The sequence below is a fragment of the Halichoerus grypus genome, chromosome 7, assembly GCF_964656455.1.
Source record: "Halichoerus grypus chromosome 7, mHalGry1.hap1.1, whole genome shotgun sequence".
NCBI classification, from domain to species: Eukaryota; Metazoa; Chordata; class Mammalia; order Carnivora; family Phocidae; genus Halichoerus; species Halichoerus grypus.
Window position 1 is genome coordinate 66,186,218 of NC_135718.1, and position 22,944 is coordinate 66,209,161.

At 33.3% G+C, this 22,944-nt stretch overlaps 1 protein-coding gene across 1 annotated transcript in view; it reads left to right on the forward strand.

The window, feature by feature from the left end:
* IPMK (inositol polyphosphate multikinase) overlaps positions 1-22,323 on the forward strand; it is a 45,587-nt gene extending 23,264 nt beyond the window's left edge. Inside the window, exons 5-7 of the mRNA XM_036078145.2 lie at positions 3,758-3,930; positions 14,896-14,977; positions 16,671-22,323. Of these exons, the coding sequence (XP_035934038.1) occupies positions 3,758-3,930; positions 14,896-14,977; positions 16,671-17,293 (878 nt within the window). The 3' untranslated portion in view covers positions 17,294-22,323. The remainder of the gene's footprint in view (positions 1-3,757; positions 3,931-14,895; positions 14,978-16,670) is intronic.
* The last annotated feature ends 621 nt before the right edge of the window (positions 22,324-22,944 follow it).

Genomic DNA, 22,944 nt, shown 5'->3' on the forward strand with positions numbered 1-22,944 from the left:
TTTCCACAGTATTTCAAATGTTTCTATTTTTTTCTCTTTTGATACTGGGAATTTTCCGCCTCTTTCTTAGAGTGTCAGGAATATATTCCAGCAGTAGAAAATTTGCTATAGGAATTTTTTGTGCTTAATGTATTACAAAACAATGTAAGTATTATATTTAATTTATATTAAAGGTAATTATATTTAATTATACATATTTAATTAGAAAATATATTTAAAATAGAAAGCTTCCTTCAGCCGTAATAACCTTGGGTAATCTTACACGGTCATCAACAGCATGAAGTATATAAATATTTTGAGCACGCTAACCATGTCATTGGTAAAGCCACTGAGAAATCTTACTTAGTAATCTGCTTAGAACAGCATGAAGTGGTGTATTTCTGAATACCTGGTAGTTATTTTCATGATCTTTACCTCAAAAAATTAATGAACTATAGAAATTCTGTGTATACTTCTCATAAATTAATAAACAATAGATTTATCTCTTATAGCCAAAGCCTCTTAAACTTAACTATATGTCTAGTCAGTGTGACCTCTTGTAATGAGCTCCACGTATTTATGAAAAGTAGATGTCCTTTTATTTATTATACAAAAACCAAGAGTAGCCTTTACAGAATATCTCCTTAGATCTGAGTTTCACAAATGCCAGTCCTTTGACCTCTAGCAGACTGGCTTTATCAGAATCTGTTGTCCTAAATAGAACTTTTCAGAATTTAAAAAAGTAAATCTAGTTATTATTCTTTCAGTATTTATGATGTATACAACATACAAATATACACATGTATATGCATATATATGTAAAAATCACCTCTCTTCATTCAAAGTCATATCTTGCAAGTTACATCATATTAAATAATCATATCGTAATTATTTTCCAAACATCATATTAAAGTAGTTTATTTCCTTGACCTTGGTCAGAAGAGACTTAAAACTATTCCACATAGAATATTTATCTTACTCTTAGTCCATCCGATTTTTTGGATGAGTTTTAGAATATATTTTCTGTTTACCTGAAAATTAAAAATACTGCTCCATTCTATACCCAGAGGGGCCTCGCTGAAAAAGTGTCCTTTGTTATCCAGTCTGCGGCATTGCCTTACAATTGAAACTCCCCTGTAGTAAAATGCCTTTGAGCATTTAAATTACTGAATCTCAAGATTGACCTACTTTGAATGAAGCTCTATGCTAGCGAAATAATTTGCTAATAGCATTTTTCAGAGAGAATTAGTATTCAGACTTATATCTAGTGATAACAACCTGTAAAAAAAAAAAATCAGTAAAGGTTTCAGTGCTCAGATCATGCCCCATTTTCCTATTTACCTATTTCATTCAAAAGCACTTGTGGCAAACTGCTAGATATATGACATTATAGCCTTAAAAGTCTGCATCTCTAAAGCAGGTTTTGATGTTTATTTTTACAACTTAGAGGGAAGGATAGAAATTATAGTCTCAAATTCTTAATTTCACTTAAAAAAAATATCAAGGCCAGGGGACTAAAAGAAAAACACTAAGCCAACTCAGTAGGCCTTAATTTAAGGGGTATTTACTTAAAGCTATTAATAATTTAGCAGTTATTTGGTAATTCAAGTCATATATCACATATCAAGAACCTGAAAGTAAGGTAAAGTAAAGAAAAACACATTTGGCTAGTTGAAATAAATGTCAAATAAAAGCCAAGAAGCTCAGGCCTGTTTACTGAAGGAACGACTCAGTTCTTATAGTGTTAGTGAGGCCAAACCCAAAGTCCCGCTGGGCAGTAGAAATGAGAAAAGCAAACATTCATTCATTCAGCAAACATTTATTGTATTCCTACTATATATGGGACTTGCATTTGTATTTTCCTCCTTCCCAAGAGGGGAGGAGGAAATAGAGATTTTATATTAAGATTTGTAATCTACTCTCACTTCTGGCATCTCTATCTTATTACCAAAAAACAGTTTATTGTTTGTTTTTAATCACTACCACATTGGCAAGTAGAAAATAATAACCCTACGCTGAGGTAAAGATGCTATGATACTTAGCTAAGTTCACTCACTGTCTTTATACTCCCATACATCGCCTCACCTCAGGAAGACTTTTGGGGTCTCTTGAGTTATAGAAATTAATGATACACTTGTGAATGTCAGTGATTTACTGTACTAGGTTCTAATTAGTCTTTTCTGATATTTGAAATATAAACCTTGTTACTGAAATTTTTACACAGCTATAGGAAAATGATGGATCTGTTTCCTTTACTTTCGCTCAAGGTAGCTGGAGATGGGAGGAGAGAATATGAAGGGGACTGTTCTGTGCTGCTTTCTTCCCCATCTTCTCACCCCATCCTGTGGTTATCTTTTAAAGCACAGAAGCTTGGGTGGGTTCCAATTTCTTGATCAGGATATTCCCACTGTGCCATTACCTTTCACTGTCAACAGTCCTATGTCTGTGTCCAGACCTTTTGTTTTCTCTTGTTGAACATGTCTGTTTGTGAGAGTCCTTTTTTAAAATGTGTCATACTTCTTCCTGTGTGCCAGTGCTGGTTTCTTAGGGTGTAGTTTTTTGTCATATTTGGGCTTGACTTCACCTAGTTCTACAAAATCATGACCTTGCCCCCATCTTCTTGATTAAGGAATAAAACTTACCTCTTTATTTCTTATCTCAAGGAAAAGATTTATGCCCCTTAAATCTGAGGGGCTTAAAACTTTCATAAGCTCTACCAGGTTTGTTCTCACTTTTAGTTCAACACAGACTTCTTTGTTGTAATTTAATAACTATGCTTGGTGGGTCAAGGTAAAGGAAAAGAGGGTAAGTCTTCTTTTTTCTCTGGTGGCCTTTTTTTTAATTCATAGAAAATACATACCTTCTCTAACTTTGCTACTTTGGTAAAAAGCAGATAAAATCTTTTCTGTTTTTGAGAAAAAGTTTTTGAGAGAAATGCTTCACATATTCATAACTGAAAGTTATGATCTCAATCAGAACTTTGGGAAGATTCTTTCATCAAGTAAAGAGAGAATTTCCTTCTTCCTTTCCTTCCTTCCTTCCATCAAGTAAAGAGAGAATTTCTGTCAGTGTACCTAGACTTTACTTTCAAGCTAAGCTGTAATTAGTTCAGCTTCAGTATATAATAACTGGAACTTTTATAATCTTTTACTTGAATCTCCATTTATAATAGTTTTCTGTGGGAAGATGTATGCAGGATGCCAAAGTAGTTTACAGATGAGCTTTTGATGAATGCTTATATTCTAAGCAAGATATTTATTTTTCTTTTGCGACTAGTAAGACTAGAATATATATTTGGCAGTGACCATAATTTAGATTGATTTACATTTCTTAAACTATACTTCTGTTGTGTACTCTGTGGGAAGGATTTATTCCTATTACTAATTTTAAATGAAGATTTTTAAGAATTATTAAAATACTAAGAGATCTGCTAAGGCACAGATGACATAAAATGTATTCAAAAGGGGAATGCATTCTGAAACAGCTTTTGAAATAATCTCATTTTAATGTCCTTAGAAACCTTATATCTATCTCATCCTTTTGCTTATGATTGAATATTATTTAATCACTTCCTGCAAGAGTTTCTCTGTGATATTTATACTTGTTATAAATTTGTTGGTCATTTTGTTTTTTCAGATGGAGTAATAATAATTATTGACTCTGGATTTATTTTAATTTTTTTCTAAGTTTTAAGATTCCTCATTTTGTTTTCCCCTGGCAGTTATTTGGGTAGTAATATGTTTGCTTATTACTAATTAAGGTTTTTCTTTAATAACAGATTTATACTTAAAACTGGAAGATGTGACCCATAAATTTAATAAGCCCTGTATAATGGATGTAAAGATAGGGCGAAAGAGTTATGATCCTTTTGCCTCATCTGAGAAGATTAAGCAACAGGTCAGCAAGTACCCATTAATGGAAGAGATTGGGTTCTTGGTGCTTGGCATGAGGGTAAGAGTGATTATTGGTAACATTTCTCTTTACATGTTCCTCCCTTGAAAAATATAGATGTTATTATAATACTTACATATTAGAAGATAATATATTTTGGATTTGGGTTGTCCATATCTCCCCAATGCAGGCAGGGATTTTAGTCTCCTTTGTTCACTAATATATGGTCAGTGTCTGGAGTTATTCTGACACATAGTATATAATTAATGAATGAATGGCTGAACCACAAGACCGTGACTCTGGTAATTTTGTTTTAAAGAAGCTTTAGTTTAGGTGCAAAATAATGTGATAAGTAAATGTGATATTATTTATGATTTTTCCATGAGAAAAGTAATTAAGTTTATATATTCAGTTTTTTCTGTATTTTTAAAATAGAAAAGGGAAATTTAAAATTAGGTTATTTCTTCAGACTTTATTTTAAAACAGTTGTTTTATTTGCTCATGATTCTGTAGGTTGACAGTTTGAGTTGGGCTCAAGTAGACAATTTGCTGATCTCACTTAGGGTCCCTCATATGGCTATGCTCATTTGATGACTCAGCTAGTGCTAGATGGTCTAAAATGACCTCACTGTCATGTCTGGGAGATCGTACTGTTGCCTGGGCCTTTTTCCCTGTGATCTCTCATGTTCCAGAAAGCTAGCTGGAGCTTCTTAATATTCCAAGAAGGCAAGATTGAGAGCTATAAGGTCTCTTGAAATCTACATTAGGAAGTCATTTGATGTCACATCTGTAGGACAAAGTATATCACAGGGCCAGCCCATATTGATAGGGAAGAGAAATAGACTCTGCTTCTGATGGTGGGAATAGGGAAGTCACAATATAAATGGCAGTGCACACAAGGATGGGAAGGCTTGTTGAGGCCGTCTTTGCAAACAGTATGCCACAGTTAAGTAATGTGGAATAAAATCCTCTGAATAAATGGTATGCCTTCTAGATGTATGGAGGTAAAATTTGTATATATGATAAATGATTGCTTACCTATATAAGCATAATGGCCAGTTTTGAAATTCATCATGTAAGATGATATATATAGGTGTTCCTTTTGACTTTTAAACTGTAATACAGAAGTATTATAGATGAATTGTTAATGTGATGGTAATAACAGCACAGTTGAATTTGGTATTCTGATTATAAATAAAACCAAAGAAATGTTGTACAGTTATTTCATTTTAGAAAACTATAATTAATTGTGGGTATATGGTAAGAAAAAAAAGGATAATGGAATCATGTTAAACAAGGAATAAATATCCCACAGGACTATAACTGGGCAACTATTTAAACCTTCACTGTTGTCAGATCTCTCACCCTCCCACTTTCCTTCTCACTCTTAGCAGATGAATTTGCCTTCCGCTTCAGAAAAAATAAAAGCTATCAGACAGGATTTCCTTTAATTTTCTGCTAACAGATGTACATACCTAACCTGCAAGTACGTTCATTCCCTCTTATTTCTTCCTGTCACATTGAAGAATTTTTCATCCTCTAGTCTAAGCGTAGCCCTTCCCTGTGTCCTCTGGACCTCAGTCCTACCACCTCTTCAGGAACCTAATACTATTGATTCTCTCTTGTTTTTCTTATATCTTCAACTTCTGTCTCTATCTACTGACTCTTTAACTTTGTTTTGAATATGTTCAAATTACTCAATGTTTTCAGTAACAAAACCTCAAAACCTGCCTTTACTGTGCTCTGCTCTCCAGCAGTGGACTTGACTTGCCTCCCCTTCACAACTGAACTAGTTATTTCTATTGCGTTTCCACTCAGTGTTCTTTTATTTTTTTAAAAAAAGATTTTATTTATTTATTTGAAAGAAAGAGCGCGCGTGTGCATCCTGCAAGTGGGGGGAAGGGCAGAGGGAAAGAGAGAGGGAGAGAGAGAATCTCAAGCTGACTCTGTGCTGAACTCGGAGCCTGACACAGGGCTCGATCTCATGACCCTGAGATCATGACCTGAGCCAAAATCAAGAGTCGGACGCTTAACGGACTGAGCCACCTAGGCACCCCTCCATTCAATATTCTTAAACTTATTCCAGTCTGGCTTCTGTTTGATCATCCCTCCAGATTTGCTCCTTACTGAGGTCCCTAAAGACCTTAACAATCTTCACTGTTACTAGGTCCAAATGACATTTTTCATTACTCACTTTACTTTGAAAAGCAGCTTTCAAAGCTAAGTCCTCCTTAAAACTTTTTCTCTTAGTGTTCATGACACCCTCTCCTGGGTGTTTCCTAAGACCACTTTGCAGTCTTCTTTACCAGCTCATTTCTTTCTGTTTATTCTTTAAATGTTGAGGTATTCTGCTCAGTTCCATTTTACTCCTTCTTTTTTCTTTCTGTTTCTTCCTAAGCAGTGTCTTTTGTTCTTAATTGGTTCATTTTCACTTACACTGGTAACACCCAAATGTATATCTTCTGCCTCTGGTTTTTCTCTGCTCTCCTAATCTGACCTTTACTTGGATAATATAAAGACATCTAGAATGAATACATTAAAAACTGCCACACATCCTTTTTGCAAACTAACAACCACAACAATAGTAACATCTCTATTATTCCCTATCCCAGTAAATGGCATCACCATACATACAGTTTTACAAAGGAGAAAACTTGTAGTACTATCACATCTCAGAACCATCCATCAGTTCTGTTGATCTTAATTCCCAAACATCTCTTGAATCCCATTATCCCTTTCCAGACTCTAGTCTTAACTGATCTCTCAAGTTCAGTTTTGCTCTCTTCCAGTCTGTTCATCAAACATTGCAAAAGGTATATCTAATTAGGACATTACCCTATTTAAAAATTCTTCAATGGGTTTCCATTACCTTTAGGGTACATATACAGAGGATAAATAAGACATTGTGTGATTTGGCATTCTTGGGGTATGTGGTTTACCCAGAGAAGTAGTTCTTCTGTTTGTATTTTTTTAATAATAACTTTATTGAGATATAATTTACATATCCTTCAATTCACTCATTTAAATATATGGTTCATTGGTTTTAGTATATTTGTGGAGTTGGGCAACCATCACCACATTCAACTTCAGAATATTTTTATCACCCTCAAAAGAAATGCCATACCTACTAGCAGTCACCCCTCTTTTTCTTCCAGTCTTTCAACTCCCCCTAGTTCTATGAAAATTATCTCTCTGATAATTCTGTTTTCATTTCCTTGAATATATACCCAGAAGTAGAATTGCTGGATCATGTGGTAGTTCTATTTTTAATTTTTTGAGGAACCTCCATACTGTTTTCCGTAAAAGCTCTGGTGGCTTGATGCTGAGATGCTGAGTATAATTCCCAGGGAAGAAGTGTAATTCCTTTTTCCATATTCTGGCCAGTCCTTATTATCGCTTGTCTTTTTGATGATAGCCATTCTAACAGGTGTGAGGTAATGTCACTGTGGTCTTGATTTGTGTTTCCCTGAGATTAGTGATGTTGAGAACCTTTTGATGTTCCTGTTGGCTATTTGGATATTTTCCTTGGAAAAAATGTCTATTTAGTTCCTCTGCCCATTTTTTTAATTAGATTTTTTTCTATTAAATTGTATGAGTACTTTTATATTTTAGATATTAATCCCTTATCAAATATATGATTTGCAAATATGTTTTGGAACCACACTATTGTAGCCTTGGAGTAAGCTTTGAAATCAGAAATCGTGACAGCTCTAATTTTATTCTTCCTTTTTTCAAGATTGTTTTGACTAATTCTGGGTCCTCCTTAAATTTACACATGAATTTTAGGATTAAGTTGTAATTGTCAGTTCCTGCAAAAAAATGCCAGTTCGGATTTTGGTGGCAATCATACTGGATCAATTTGTGTTCCTATTATTTTTGTACTCATAACTTCCTTTATACAATAGTTAACATATTGTTTAATTATCTGAGAAAGGATATGATTGAAGTATGAGATAATAAATGAAAATGATGTGAATATAGATTTACTTATACAATTCTAGGATATTAAAATTAGGAGATAAACCTTGAATTTTAATAGGAATAATATTAAGGTTAAATTTTTCATAGTTTATTTCTTTGGAAGGTGGTAAATTCATTGAACTCTTTAGTCATAGTGGATTTATAAACTAATAATAGAGTTGGATAATTTGATCTTATTTTTTTTTAAAGATTTTATTTATTTATTTGACAAAGAGAGACACGGAGAGAGAGGGAATACAAGCAGGGGGAGTGGGAGAGGGAGAAGTAGGCCCCCTGCAGAGCAGGGAGCCTGATGTGGGGCTCGATCCCAGGACCCTGGGATCATGACCTGAGCGGAAGGCAGATGCTTAACGACTGAGCCACCCAGGCACCCCAGAGTTGGGTAATTTTAGAATTAATACTCTAAAGTTTAAAATTTCCCCCCAGGAAAATCATGCCTCTAAACAAAAAAAATCCCTTGATATCACTGACTAGACTGAAGTTTATCAAATATATCAAATGTTTAAAATATATTTAAATATTTTTCTATTGTGTTCAGCCAGTAGTAGAAGAGGTTTTGTGGGTAGAATAACTTGCCAATTCTCTGTGCTGATTTAGGATCTTTCTTTATTTTTTTGTATTTATTTACTTATTTAATTTTTTTTTTTTTTTTTGAGAGAGAGAGGGTGTGCAAGCAGGGGGAGGGGCAGAGGAAGAGAGAGAGAATCTTAAGCAGGCTCCATGCCCAGCGCAAAGCCTGACACGGGGCTCAGTCTCACGGCCCTGAGATCATGACCTGAACCAAAATCAAGAGTTGGATGCTTAACCTACTGAGCCACCCAGGTGCCTCTAGGAATTCTTTATATTTAATTACTTTCAGTAATTATACTATATTTCATTGATCCCAAGATGGTGTAGATGATAAGACTCAAAGAAAAATGAAATCTTGCCATTTGCAACAACATGGATGGAGCTAGAATGTAGTATGCTAAGTGAAATAAGTCAGAGAAAGACAAATACCATATGAGCTCATTCATGTGAAATTTAAGAAAGAAAATAGATGAACATATGGGAAGGGGAAAAAGAAATAAAGGAGAGAGGGAAAGAAGCCATAGAGACTCTTAATGGTAGAGAACAAACTGAGGGTTGATGGAGGGAGAAGGGTGGGGGATGGGCTAGATGGGTATTAAAGAGGGCACTTGATGTGATGAGCACTGGGTATTGTATGTAAGTGATGAATCACTGAATTCTACTCCAGAAACCAATATTGCATTTTATGTTAACTAACTAAAATTTAAATTAAAAAAGAAAAGAAAATCTTTAAAAAAAAAAAAAGATTAATTTTCAGGCGCCTGGCTGGCTCAGTTAGTGGAGCATACAACTCTTGGTTTCAGGATTGTGAGTTTGAGCCTCATGCTGGGTGTAGAGATGACTTAAAAAATGAAAAAAAATCTTTAAAAAATAAAAGACTCATCATTGATTTAATAACAAGATTTATTGAGATATGTGTTACAAAAGACATAGAAACAGAGTAGGGCCTATAAGAGCAAGGGAGTCAAGAGAGGAAGGTTATAGAGTGACTTTAGAAAAGATGGTACAGTTTTTCCCTGCTCTCTGAAAGTAGTGTTCCCATGAAACTTTTTGTAATCTGAAATGGCATCAAGTGAAAACTCAGTTACCATAATTTATATGGAAAAATTTTGAGTGTTCCCACACCCAAAAAATAACCCCTCAGGCTTTTCTGATACCTTAGGCTACATCTTGCTAATGGATGCACAAAATTCATCAAGATAAAGCACAGATACTCACAGACAGTTCAAAGGTATGGCAGCGTGATGCTGGAATGCTGAGTGCAGTTCCTGGGAAGGAGTTTGGTGGTGCTGTTCTTGCTGCTGGGGTTCCTGTTGCCTCTGTTAACAGTTACTACAAAACAAAGGCTGAACACTATTTTCACTTTTTGTCTTTCTTTATAGAAGTGAAAATCCTCTTCGGACCTCTTTTGGTTAGCAAAAACGGATACTAATGTAGTTCTTTCGTAAAAGTAAAGTGGCGTCACACAAACTTGAAAAGCAGGTGATACCTGTCTTTTGAACTGGCAACAAGGGAAAGTAACAGGTAGAAAATTGAGAAGTAGAGCATATTGTGAAAGAGGAGTTTATGTAAGGTGACTGAAACATATTGTATATAGGTAGGTGGGGTGTATATTAAAGTATCAGACTTAAGAGAAGTTAGTATATCAGCAACCTGCTTTAGGACTTACTGGTTTTTGAAATAGTGTCCTTATGGATTGACTATTGTATACATTCTTGTTTAATTTTCCAGTTTTGTATTCTGAAAACAAGAGCTATGTAATTACAGGGATTTATTATATTTATTAGCTAAAAGTAATTAAAATGTAGTTTGTAGAAATTTACCTAAAATTTCTTTAAAACATAATTCGGGGCTCCTGGGTGGCTCAGTTGTTACGTGTCTGCCTTAGGCTCAGGTCATGATCCTGGTGTCCTGGGATCAAGCCCCGCCTCAGGCTCCCTGCTCCGCGGGAAGCCTGCTTCTCCCTCCCCCACTCCCCCTGCTTGTGTTCCCTCTTTCACTGTGTCTTTCTCTGTCAGATAAATAAATAAAATCAAAAAAATAAATAAATAAAACATATAATTCAAGACTTTAAATGATTTAATTCTCAGATGTTCCAGTATATTTTTGGCAACAGCTTAAAGTTTTGACATACTTTTTGGAGAGAAGTACCTTTTCTTAATCACTGGTTCCTAGTTACTTGGGGAAAAGATTCTTCTCTTTTGGTATTTATTGATCACATCGTCTAAAGATCAGACTCTGTATATCTTTTTTTCTTTATAGTAATGGATGAGAGTAACCTTTCAAATTTGAATTGACTTAATAGGAAAGGTGTTTTGCTAAAGATATTTGTATTTGTTTGCCTCAGACGTAAGTTCATATAAAATGAGCAACTCCTGTGGTGAAATATAATCCAGGAAGTGCTAGAACTTCCTTTTGCTTGTTTTTTGTTGTTGTTTTGTTTTTTGTTTTTGTTTTTAAGTAGGCTCCACTGACAGAGCCAGCCAGGCTCCCCAGTTTTTGCTCGTTATTCTGCCCTACTCATGTCTCCCAGCTTTCCTTTCCATTAAAAAAAAAATTTTTTTTTTTTTGCTACATATTTAGATGTTTTCAAGGTTGGTGTGTAACTTTTGATTTACAAATATCTTTGCTGCTGACCAAGACTGGGCAGTCAGTAGAGATGGAGAAATTCTCCTATCTCTTCCCATTCCAGTGTTAACTGTGAAGTAGAAATAGAGGAAGAGAGAATATCAATAAAGGAGTTCCACTAAAACTATTTAACTTTAGTCTGTATGTGAAATTTAGATTCTCATATGTGAAATATAATTTAGCTCAGATAATTACACCCCTGAATTAGTAGAATAGGTTTTATTTTGAAAATGATGGTTTTTTTGTACATTTTCTAGTTTATGTTCACATAACTGTGTATTTGAAAATTCTTCTCATATTTTTGTATTAATTTATTCAGATTATTAATTTTCTCAATTTCATCCTTTTTTATTGCAATATAATTGACATATAATATTGTGTAACTTTAAGATGTACAACATGTTGATTTGATACATTTATATATTACAGTATGGTTACCACCTTAGCATTAGGTTAGCTAACACCTCTATCATATTGGAAATTCTCTTTTATTTAATTAATTTGTTTATATTTTTCAAGAATCCTCTTTTAAACCTATTTATGTGTATAGAGAACATGAGTGGTTTTTTTAAAACACATTTTGGATATACTTAACTGTTCTTACAAAAATAATTTTCCTGTAGCCAAATGTAATTTTTGATGTTTATAAAGTGCCTTCTTCCATTCATAGTAACACTTTGCCCAGTGATAAACTGTATTTCTTCAATAGGCAATATGTATGTGTATGTTTAAGAACATGGTTGTAACTGAACTTTTTCAGTTAAGTATAGCATTTGAAATAGATGGAAATTAGCTATAACAGACTAAAAGGTTTAAAATATCAATTCCTAAATCAATATATTCTTAATGCTTCTTAAAAATACTTATTTAAGGGGTGCCTGGATGGTTCAGCCGGTTAAGCGTGTGACTCTGGTTTTGGCTCAGGTCATAATCTCATGGGTCATGAGAATGAGCCCCAAGTGGGGCTCTGCACTCACTGGGGAGTCTGCTTGAGATTCTCTCCCTGTGCCCCTCCACCCACTCATGCATGTGCTCTCTCTCTCTCTCAAAAATAATAAATCTTTAAAAAATATATATATATTAAAACTTGAGAAGGTACATTGTTGTATGCTTCAAACTCCAGAGAGTATAGAAACATACACAGTGAGAATTCACCTTCCACACAGGATGTTATATTTTTTCCCCAGTGTATCCTTCCACAGATATTTTTAACATATACAAATACTGCATATATGTGTTATTTTATCATAAAACCTCCTTTGAACACGGTTTTGTATCTTGCTTTTTTTTTTTTTCCATTTAATGTATCATAAAGATCTCTCCACAGTGGCACACTGTTATTATACCACAATTTCACCAGCTCCCTTTGATTGTTTCCAGTCTTTTGCTATTACAAATAATGTTAAAAATGAGTAAACGAGACCTACCTCATTTCACCAGTATGCAAGTGTATTTATGGGACAAGTTCCTAGAGGGGAATTGCTGGGCTTATATGCATTTATAATTTTGGTAGATATTGGCAGTCTGCCTGATACAGAGCAGTGGTTTTGAACCAGGGGCAGTTTTGTTCCAGGGAGACATTTGGCAAAGTCCGGGACACTGATTTTTCACTATTTGGGGGAGGGCCATGCTCCTGGTATGTTTGAGAGCTGTTTGATTTATGTGAACTGTTAGGTCCTTTATTCATTTTCCAGTAAGAGTAATCATGCCCTTTGTTCATTATATAAATTTTGAATACCTTTTCTCTGTGTCTGTTTGTCTTTTGATTTCTGCTTGGCAAAAACACTATGAACATTTTTTTTTTTTAAAGATTTTATTTATCTGAGAGACACAGTGAGAGAGGGAACACAAGCAGGGGGAGTGGGAGAGGGAGAAGCAGGCTTCCCGCTGAGCAGGGAGCCCAATGCAGGGCTAGATCCCGAGGATCCTAGGATGATGACCTGAGCTGAAGGCAGACGCCCAATGACTGAGCCACCCAGGCACCCACTATGAACATTTTTAAAAACATATTGTATATGAAGGAAATTTCAGAGTTTTGGTTGGAAATGCCTTCCTTAGTATCAGTTATTCAAGGATTCTTCCATCTTTGTGGGAACACTTTTATCATTTCATTTTGTGCATTTTGATATTTGATGTATTTGGAATTTATCCTGGTATAAGGTATAAATACAACTTACTTTTTTCCAGATCACTACCTAAAGACACTATCACTATTTAATAAATTATCTGTCTTTTTGTACTGATTTAAAATACTGTTCTCACATACAAACTTCTCATGTATTTGAGTCTAAAGATACGTTTTAATGAAATCAATATCTTGGAGATATCTGCACTTCTATGTTTATTGTAGCATTATTAATGATAGCCAAGATATGGAAACAATCTAAGTATCACCTACAGATGAATAGATAAAGATGTGGTTTGTGTCTACACACACACACAGTGGAATATTATTCAGCCACAAGAAAGAAGGAAATTCTGCTGTGCAACAGTATGGATGAACCTGGAGGGTATTTTGCTAAGTGCAATAAACCAGACAAAGAAAGACAAATGTGTGGTACCATTTATATGTGAACCAAAAAAAAAAAAAACCCAATTTCATGGAAACAGAATGGTGGCTCCTAGGAGCTTGGGGGAGGGGGAAATGGGGAGATGTAGGTCAAAGGGTACAAACTTTCAGTTACAGGATGAATAAGTTCTGAGGACCTGATGTACAGCATGGTGACTATAGTTAATAATACAGTACTGTATACTTGAAATTGGCTGAGAGTAGCTCTTAAGCCTTCTCACCACACATGCACAAAAAATGAGTCAACTGTGAGGTAATGCATGTGTTAATTATCTTGATCTTAGTAATCATTATACAGTATGTATGTATAGCAAATAATCATGTTGTATACTATATATAATTGTATTTCTCATATGTGCCTCAATAAAGTTGGAAAATATAAATAAAATATGTTTTAATATCTAGTAGAATGGCAAGGCTATTCCCTCATTATTCTTACTTGGATTTTTCCTGCCTGTTCTTGTTTTTCTTAATATGAACTTCAGAATTAGCTTGTATGATTAAAAAAATTTGTTTTATTATAATCTCATTTTAGTTGTTGATTAATTTAAGTAGAATTGATATCTTTTATGATGTTGAGTTTCCTCTCTGAGAACAATGGGTGTTCTTAGGAATGTTTTAAAGATATCTTTATATAGACTTACACTTATTTAGTTTATTTCTATGTTTTATTTTTTTGTTGTTGCACTTGTAAATGGGGTCTTGCATTACATATTCTGATTATTTGTAAATATGAAAGCTTATTTCTGTATACCAATTTGTACTCGGTCACCATTTCAAGTTCTTATTGTTTGTATTTTTCAGTTGATTTTCCAATACACAACCATTATCTAGAAAGAGTAATATTTTTATCTCCTTCATTCCAAGTTATTATACCCTTTCTCTTGTCTATTTATATTTGCTAGAAATTCCAGAACAATATTAGATGGATGATAAAAAAACATTGTGGTAGAATACTTTTTCTGAAAGCTTCTTGTATTTTAGGACAGATGTTTCCTTATTTCCTTTTTAAACCTGATAACTTTTGGTGGATTGATGTCGCTAATTCTTTCATATTGGAAATATTCATCAGTCTTTTTAAAGAGTTTTCATCAATAGAGGATGTAAAATTTTTAAATGCCTTTTCAGCATCCATTGATATATGATTTTTTTCTTCTTAAATCTATTAGAATGAAATATGAGTAGATCTTCCCATCTTTAACTATCCTTGCATTGCTGGGTAAACCCCACATGGTCAAGGATGATTAGTTTTTAATATTCAGTGCTTTTTCTCACAGGTTTACCATGTTCATTCTGACAGCTATGAGACACAAAACCAGCACTATGGAAGAAGCTTAACAAAAGAAACTCTAAAGGATGGTAAGGATTGAAAAACCTATTTCAATACTTTTATTACTGCACAGTTATCAAAACAATTCTAAAGTAATTTCAATCTTAATTCTTTGGTATAATGATAGTATAATGACTCAATCCATAATAAATAAACATAAATCCTTAAATTTACACAATTGAATTATTCATAATCCCTGGTTTATAATACACCAAAACCAGGGATCCGTGAATGCCTTCTTTTATATTTTAGCACATTTCTTATTTATTATTATACATAAAAAAAATAATGAACATCTGTGAACCAGCCATATAGTTCAAGTCCTGAAACTAGAGGTTGTCTTTCAAATCCTAGTATGTAAATCATAGTGTATTAAAACTGCTTTTTACATAAGAGACTTTAAAGTATGTATTGTTGTATGTCATGTATTTTTATCAAAATCTCCCATGTCTAGTTTAGTTGTATATTATAAGCTTCTAGAATTACATAATAAATAAATGGCATTAGAAGTAGTTTAAAGTCAGTTAACATACATGCCTCTAAAATAGTTATAGCCAAGCTATTACAAAAGCAATGAGACCTTAATAGATTTCTGGAAATAATATTCTATTAAGAAGTTTATTCTTAGCTTTGCCTAAGATGGGAAAGAGCTTATGTGTAGTGTAATAGTTTGAAGAAAAATTTTAATTTTTTTTAAAGATTTTGTTTATTTATTTGACAGAGAGAGAGAGATAGCAAGAGCAGAAACACAAGCCGGCTTCCCGCTTGGCAGGGAGCCCCATGTGCGGCTCGATCCCAGGACCCTGGGATCATGACCTGAGCCGAAGGCAGACACTTAACGACTGAGCCACCCAGGCGCCCCGAAAAATTTGAATTTTATATATAGAAAACAAATATACACAGTGTGATCTTAACAGTATTTGCCTTGGTTTACTTAACCAATAGCAGGTAATATTCAGATCGGCTCTTTATTAAAATATTTTGCAGGCTAATGTGAATATACGTCTTTAGCAATTTCTGTCCCAGAGTGGGGGAGCAAACTATTTAAGAGCAGAAATGAAATTATATATGCCCATAAATTCTCAAATAGGATAAAATAGGCATAAATAACTTTAAAAGAGGCTTAATAATCTGATCGGTTAAAACATGTAAAAGTCTCAATTTTGAATAACATATTCAACCTGGGGTAGTATTGATCCCCAAAGTGAGCTTAACTTTTGTGAAGACTGATTTAATCAATATTATTAAGAACAGGAAGAATTTATTATAGTTATGATTTGGTATTTTGGTAATGGGCTGTTGATGCCATTACACGTAGTTGTGATTTGACTATAGGTTTTAGATTAGCTCTTGAATGTGATTTTCTAACAAGTAATCTTAGTAAAAAATAAATCCCTCACACTGGCAAATGAAGCAAATCTTGGAATCACATTCCTAAAGAGAATATAGAGAGAGAGAACTAAACTACCAGTCTTTGTGTAATAATTTTTTTAATCTAAGTAGTATATTTCACTTTACATAAGTGTCATTTTCTAGTAAAAGAATCTTCACTAGAAATTAAGTTGCGGCCCAGGTTTCTATGTCTGACTAGAATTCTGCCTGTTCGGCTAATTGTAAGGGGTAAAGGGAAGAAATTGACGAATTGTATCTAAGATGAGTTTATTTCCCACATGATAGCTAGTTCATAATTTCATTATAATGCTAATATTTTCTTGTTTATAGGAGTCTCCAGGTTTTTTCATAATGGATTCTGCTTAAGAAAAGATGCTGTTGCTGCCAGTATTCAGAAGATTGAGAATATTCTGCAGTGGTTTGAAAATCAGAAGCAACTTAACTTTTATGCAAGTTCATTACTGTTTGTTTATGAAGGTTCATCTCGGCCAACTCCTACAAAATCGAATGACAGAACTTTGGTAGAAAAGTTTTTGTCCAAAGGGCAGCTGTCAGACACAGATGTACTGGAGTACAATAATAACTTTCATGTGTTAAATTCCACAGAGAATGGAAAAATAGATGCTTCAGTAGGCAAAAGCTTGTCCAAGATGTATGCTCGTCACAGAAAAATGTGTTCAAAAAAGCATCACAGTCAGACTTCATTGAAAGTTGAAAATATAGAGCAAGACAATGGGTGGAAAAGCATGTCACAGGAACATTTAAATGGAAATGTACTCTCCCAACTGGAAAAAGTTTTTTATCATCTTCCCACTGGTTGCCAAGAGATTTCAGAAGCAGAAGTGCGAATGATAGATTTTGCTCATGTGTTCCCTAGCAACACAATAGATGAGGGATATGTTTATGGGCTGAGGCATTTAATTACCGTACTGCAAAGTATTTTAGACAATTGAATCCTTTGCTGCAGTCTTCTTAAGGGAAGGAGCAATCAAGAACAGCAGTCAGTATCTCTGTACTTGTAAAGCTATGTAAAAAAATTTATATTGTGAGTCTACATTTTGTCTTTATACTTTTGGTAGAAGGGTTATCTTTTTATAATCTTACTCAGGAAAACTAATTATTTGTTCATTAGAAAACTATGAAGAATAAAGAAAGAGGAATCTTAAGCAGGGAATGTGGTGGTACATGGCTTAAACATCTGTTTGGCTGAAGCAAAATGCAAACCATTATTCAGCCATTAAGAGTTAATTTAGCTTTCTGTAGCCAGTTTGTCATGAAATCTCTGTCCACCCAACCTTGACAATGAGCCATATCTAAACTCATTACATTATTAGAACACTTTTAAAAATCTAGAAAGCACAGGTTGATGTCCTTAGTATTACTATGTGTGTATGAAGTTACTAAAACTGGAGAAAATTCTACTTCAGAACAGTTAAGTACTGTTCAGGTTTTATATTAAAAGTTCAGACCAGCGTATCAAAAGGTGCTTCTTAGTAAAGCGATTTAGAATTATTGCATTCCAAAAGCAGATTTTTCTCTTTAATTTCCATTAATATGCATATTTCAATATATTATACTTCATAAGAAAGATAATTGAACAACAACAACAACAAAAATCTTGAAATTAAGGTCACTAATTATTCTTGCCAGGGTTAGAAGAGAGAAGTTATTTGCGAGGAACAAAATGGTTTTCTTTTAAAATCTTTCATTGATGTGAAATTGGAATATATATTTACTACATTGTGAAAAGTGCTATAAAGTGCTATAATACCTTTTCCTCTTAACTGCAACTTCAAAAGGTAGATGATTGAAGCTTTGTCTTATTTCTCCTTTAAATAGCTTTTGAGAATTTTCTCATTTAAAATTCATGTATTTATATGTCCCCATTTAGTTCAGCAGTAGTATAAATATATGTTGCTAAAAAGTGTTTCTCAGAGGGCGCCTGGGTGGCTCAGTTGGTTAAGCGACTGCCTTCGGCTCAGGTCATGATCCTGGAGTTCCAGGATCGAGTCCCGCATCGGGCTCCCTGCTCAGCAGGGAGTCTGCTTCTCCCTCTGCCCCTCCCCCCTCTCATGTGCTCTCTCTCATTCTCTCTCTCTCAAATAAATAAATAAAATCTTTAAAAAAAAAAAAAGAAAAAAAAGTGTTTCTCAGAATTGAATAAGTAGTGAAGGACACCATCCAGTATTGTGTTATCAAAAATACTACGTGTAAATTAGTGCATCTCTATGAGTTTGGCGCATATCTAAATCCATGCTTCTATTTCACTCTTACTCAAAACAGTTTTATATCCTATTCCAGAGAGAAATTATGATTTAATTTTGTGATAGGTGGGGGAATGCTATTTTTCCTGGAAAAATTAGATTTTTAAGTATTATGTGTTTCATATTTACCACCTTTTTTTAAAAAATAACTAGTTATTGAAAACATTTAAAACTTTGAAATTAAATTTACAAATATGTTAGATATTTATGAAAGCATTACTTGCACTTTGATTTACTAATAACACATCTAAGTAGTTAACAGTTTGCCATATTCCTGGAAAATGTTGTAGATTTGTGGCCTGTTGGACTTTTCCCCCCTCTTTTCCCCCTAGAATTACAAATTAAAGTTTTAAATCTAAGCAGTTTTTTTTGGTGAGGAGGAAAGTATCACAATTTTAGGTTTATTCACCTTCCCAACCTAAGTGTACTTTGCAAATATCTGAGCACAGACAGAAGTACCAAATGCTCTATGAATTCTATGCTTAGTAAATTATTAAACCTGAATTACTTTAAAATTCATATACATTTTGGGGCACCTGGGTGGCTCAGTCGTTATGTGTCTGCCTTCAGCTCAGGTCACAATCCCAGGGTCCTGGGATTGAGCCCCGCATTGGGCTCCCTACTCAGCGGGAAGCCTGCTTCTTCCTCTCCTCCTCCCCCTGCTTGTGTTCCTGCTCTTGCTATAACTCTCTCTGTCAAATAAATAAATAAAATCTTTTAAAAAAATTAACATACATTTTGTTATAGCAAAATTTGTTTTTAATTTTATTTAGAGTCAGTATAAGTATTTTTCATAGAGACTTCATATTTTTCTCTACTGCCTAAATGGGTATTGGCTGTAGCTTTTTTTGTGGGGATGGATTTCAAGTCCTAATAGTCATTTTTTAATTTTACTTTTTTTCTCCTACAATATAGACTTTTGTTGTTGTTGTTGTTATTTGGACAGTAGTTCAATAAATCTTTAAGCTCAGATAATTAACAATTTTGAGTCTTTTAACGAGAGGCTTTTTTGTATGGGATGGTATCAGCCTATGCACAATGAATTTAATAAATTTAAGTATTACCAGACTTTTTGCACATTTTAGCTCAATAAAGTGTGAATCAGCTTTCTAGATTTTCTTTATCCATATTTGGAAATACAGTTTTGTAAAAATCAGTCTTACCTTTTTGATACAGTAGATCATCTTTGGTTTTGTTTTAATAAAACAAGCGCTTTTATCTTTTGTTTTTCAGGGAAAGGATTAACATTTAATTCTGTTTGTTTACATTTTTATCACTGTTATCCAATGCCCATTTTATGTTACTTTATAAGTAAGCTTACATGTCACAGAATAAGTATCTGTTTATGTAATCTACATGTGAATATTTTACTGTTTAGCCCAGTCATTTAACATTATGCTGATATTTACCACTGCGGGGAAGAATGATCACTATTCACCAAGCATATTTAAACATGTACATGTTTAAGAAATAAGCATAATAAGGATAATAGTTTGGGTTAATAGGATTATCATAGATTTTTTTCCCCTAGGAAACATAAATAATGATTTTAGTGTATTTCTTATGGAATGCACTCATGAAAAGGACTTCAAGAAATTGTGGATAGTGAATAATACATTTCTCTAATAAAAATTTAAATTGTATAATAGTTTTATAATAAAGTACACTAATTGATATTTTAATATGGATGGAAGTTGTGTAGATTCAAATAAATTAAAAATTGATAAATGCTAAATATTTTATCTAAATAGTTTTTCAAGAAACAGTTGTGAAAATGTGTATATTAAGTGGCTCTAATATGGAGCTAGTGGTATTTTCAACTCAGTATTCATTATTCTTTGTTTCATGTGTCTAGAAAGCTCGTACTTAGTATGCGTCTTTACACTACAATTTGCTATTGTGGGGCTTTAGATTGGGTTCAACTGAATAAGAACTTTTTTTCTGATTTTGAGTGTAATTTATTATTTTATGATTTCTAAGACGATGTTCATATTATCTCTATAATGTCTATGTATTAAATTGATAATATAACTTAAAAGGATTAATTTTCAGAGATATTTCAGTTGTAATTTTCATATTTCATGCAACTGAAAACATTGTTTCTAGGATTTGGAATATTGTAGAAAATACAGGATGAAAGAAAATGGTATGAAACAATTTTATTTGTGAAATTACAGAAATTTTGTCCACTGTTTTTAAAACATTGTCATCATTTTAATACTCTCTTAGCAGTTAGACATTTGATACTTTAAAACTTGATTTGCTCTTAAAATTGTTTACAATGCTTTGTAATAATCTTCCTTATCCAGTGCCTTTAACCTTGATTTGATATGTTTGTAGCCTCAGTTATCATTCCACTACATCCTATAATATTTTTATAGCCTAGACAGCAGTTTCTTTTAAAAAGACATGTTAATTTGATCATGTAAAGAGATAGCAATTGTCTATCAATGCTTTGGGAAGACAAGTAGAGTTGCCTATAGGCCAGGCTTCTTAATTCATTTAAAAATATTTAGTGGATGTCTACCATGTGCCCAGCATTTTTGGCCCCTGAATATACAGTTCAGACAAAGCCCTAACCATTTTCTGCATTCTGTCTAGATGGGGTGGATTTGGGGACCGAATTAAAGGAGAGATACAGAAAAATATGCATTTAACAATAATAAAGTTAACTAGCATTTGAGTTTGTGTAAAGATAAGGAAATGATTATTGAGCTGAGATGAAGCAACTGACAATATGTTAGGTTAAAAATAATACTTTGCAGCATTATAACCTCTATTTGACTCTTGAGTTCAGGTAGTAATTATAGGTAGGATAAAAAGGCCTTAATTTTTCACTTTTCTTGCTGGTAAAGGTACGTTTATTTTTAGGCTGTCCATTTAGAGTAGTGTTTTAACAGAACATTACTGTGAAAAACATTCCATTACATATTCACAAGCAAATTACTGCACATTTTTAAAATTGGATTTTACAATTTAGTACAAATACTTTAGGCCTCAGTCTCATCTTCAAACCACTGGTATTTTAAGTTTGGCAATGAATATGAAATTTTTGACTTACGGAGTGACTATATTGTTACTTAAAATGCTTGCTAATATTTTGGGATGGAGTCTCCGTTTTTTTGATGTTTTAATTCTTGTTACTTATGTTGATAGTGTCAATAAGAGGAAATAGCATTTGTGTGAGTAAATAAATTAGAGTATACTTTGAAAAATTTTATATTTTAATTGTTAAACTTTGTCATCATGGGATTAAATTTTGGCCTGGTGTTCACTTATAATAATGTTAACAAGTTTAATTATGAAGTGAAATAGTTTCAAGTATGATGTGTAATGCACCTGCATATAAATGAAATTGGCGTGCACAAAGACACTTTACTATAGGGAGTTGTACTGGAAGATTTATGAAAGCATGTGAAATTGCACCTAAAATTGTATTAGTGACTATGCTAAATTTATTGTACTTGATGAATGAATGTATTTAGTGTAGTCAAAGTTACTTTGGTTTTAAATGTCTATACAATGTCTTTTTTTTAATGTGTTTGTAATTTGTAGTATTGATGGGGGGTATTCTTGGACTGCAGGGGTTATTGTCAATGTGCGATTTGTGTTTTTATTTTATAGAATCATCTAATGTGATATACTGATTTTTATAAGTGATATTTAGATAATTCTAATAACTGTATATTTGACAACCTATTAAAATGTTTTGCATTGGAGCTTTTCTTCATTAATTGTAATATGCTAACAAACTCATGGTAATTTAAAAATCACTCATTCAACAAACATTTGAGTGCATGTTATGTACCAGAAACTACAGGAATCATAGGGATTCAAGGATGATTAAGACAAGCTGCTAACAGAGAAAAACAAAAACAAAAACACATGCATTGCAAATGAAAAAGTGTGTAAACTTTTTGCCTGAATGTTTTTCTATGAGATATACTAAAATCTTTGGAATCAACCTTATAGGAGAAGTGGACTATAGGAGAAACAAATTGACTTGGCTGTGAAAATATATACTATAATTGTAAAACTTCAGAAGTGGGTAAGATAGTTTTGCCTGTATTTGAAGTTTCATGAATCAGCTACTTAATCAGTGACCTAATTATTTTCATTCATTAATTAAAAAGGGTACTATCAAACACATACCGTATATTAGGCACCATATTTGGCTTTGGAGATTTTGAAAAGTTGCATAAGAGATTCAGTACGTGTTCTCAAGATACGTACTCTCTGGTAGAAAGAAAAAAAAACTATGTAAATATGGGATAAAATATTACTGGGGCTATGACTGATACTTAACCAATATCCAGCAGGGCTGTGAAAGAGAAGAGTCA